The sequence below is a fragment of the Elephantulus edwardii genome, unplaced genomic scaffold, assembly GCF_000299155.1.
Source record: "Elephantulus edwardii isolate Elephantulus edwardi_28Jun2011 unplaced genomic scaffold, EleEdw1.0 scaffold00350, whole genome shotgun sequence".
Taxonomy (NCBI): Eukaryota; Metazoa; Chordata; class Mammalia; order Macroscelidea; family Macroscelididae; genus Elephantulus; species Elephantulus edwardii.
The window spans coordinates 334,773-336,702 of NW_006400100.1; the positions used below are offsets into that span (position 1 = coordinate 334,773).

Here is a 1,930-nt window from a genome sequence, read left to right on the forward strand (position 1 = left end):
GTGTGTGTGTGTGTGTGTGTGTGTGTGTGTGTGTATATAGTATAAGGGATGCGTATGTGCACTGTATGGTGGTGTGGGGATGTGTGTGTATTTGTGTATATTTGTGTATATATATGTATATATGGGGGATATGTGTGTATAGTGTGGTGGTGTAGGGAGGGGTGTGTGTGTGTATATGACGTGTCTGGTATACGTATGTGTGTGGGGTGTGTCTGATGTGGTATTGTGGGGAGAGACGTGTACAGTGTGTATGGTATTACATATTTGTGATGAGTGTGGGTGTGGGTTTATGTGTGTGATGAGATCCCTAAAGCCTAGGGTATTCATGATGAAAACATTTGACACCCATTGCCACTTCTCATGGAGGTCAAAGTTCCTAATGTAATAGAAGTCCGAATGTGGAGGCATCTGGTGGTGCTGGGCTGTTATCTGAAAGGTCAGAGGTCAAAGGTCAGCCAGCAGCTCCACAGGAGAAAGGCTAACAGCTGAGAAAATCCTCCAGGAGAGTCTGCTCTTTCCCAAGGGGTGGCCATGACACTGGCCTTGGCACTCTCTCTCCTAGCTAATATCCCTTCCCCAGCTGGCCAGCTACTATCATCCTGAGCAGGAGTGTCCCTCTGTTCTCCTCCACACAGGGTGAGTGCGTGCCAGACACACACATGGAGCGGTCCTGCCAAGTGACATCCCTGTGCTGGCACCCAACGCGGCTGGTTCTGGCCGTTGGCTGGGAGACGGGGGAAGTGGTCCTATTTAACAAGCAGGACAAGGAGCAACACGCCGTGCCCCCGACGCACACAGCAGAGGTCACTATCCTCACCTGGAGCACCAGCGGGTACTTCCTGGTGTCCGGGGACAAGGTGAGCAGAGTCCTCCTGGCCACTGCCACTGCTGGAGGGGATTCTGGAAGTCTTTATTGATCTTAACATGGGAAAATGTTGTTATTAGGTGCTAAATTGTCAATACTGACTCATAGTGATCTCATGCACAGCAGAATGAAACCCAGCCTGGTCCCCCACCAGCCATATCTCTGCTGCCTGGGCCCAATGCTGCAGATGCTCCATCGGTCCATCTGAGAGTCTTTGTCCCTTCATTAACCCTTTACTTTTCTAAGCATGATGTCCTTCTCTAGGGACTTGTTTCTTCTGATAATGTACCCAATGTATGTGAGATCATCTCTCCAGTCCAGTCTTTAAAGAGCACCCTGGCGGCCCTTCTTTCAAGACAGATTGTTTCTCCATGGTGTAGTCAGTACTTTTTTCCAGCAACATGATTCAAAGATATCAATAATTAAAAAAAAGAAAAGAAAAAAGCCAAAAGACAAAGATATCAATAATTCTTCATTCTACCTTACTCCTTGTCCAACCTTCACATGCCTAGGAAGTAATTGAAAATACCTTGGCTTGATTAAGATGTACTCCTCAAAATGACATCTTTGCTTTTGACTACTTGGAAAAGGTCTTTAGTAGTTGGTTTTCCCAATGCCATGTGTCTTGTTTTTGTTTTGGGTTTTTTTTAATTGCAGTGTTTATTTATTTTGTTTATTTCTAACTTTCTTCTTGATTACTCCTTCCATGAATGTTGATTGTGGATCTGAATAAGATTAAATCTTTGACAACTTCAATGTTTTCTCTGTTCATCATGATGATACTTAATTGGCCCAGCCATCAAGGTTTTATGTCTCTTAAATGGTATGCATAGGAATCAGATTGATTACATCTGTGGAAAAAATCGCTGGAGAAGCTCAATATCAGCTGTGAAAACTAGGCCAGGAGCTGATTGTGGAACAGACCACCAACTACTCATGTGCAAGCTCAAGCTGAAGCTGAGGAAAATTAAACCGAATCCACAGGAGCCAAAATATGACTTTAATTTCATACCACCTGAATTTCAGAATCATCTCAGGAACAGGTTTGAGGCCTTGAACACTAAT

The 1,930-nt window shown here is 44.6% G+C and overlaps 1 protein-coding gene across 1 annotated transcript in view; it reads left to right on the forward strand.

Annotated features, from left to right (window-relative positions):
- The window catches only part of IFT140 (intraflagellar transport 140 homolog (Chlamydomonas)), a 63,203-nt gene that overhangs the window by 1,722 nt on the left and 59,551 nt on the right, over positions 1-1,930 (forward strand). Inside the window, exon 2 of the mRNA XM_006901906.1 lies at positions 636-857. Within this exon, the coding sequence (XP_006901968.1) occupies positions 636-857 (222 nt within the window). The remainder of the gene's footprint in view (positions 1-635; positions 858-1,930) is intronic.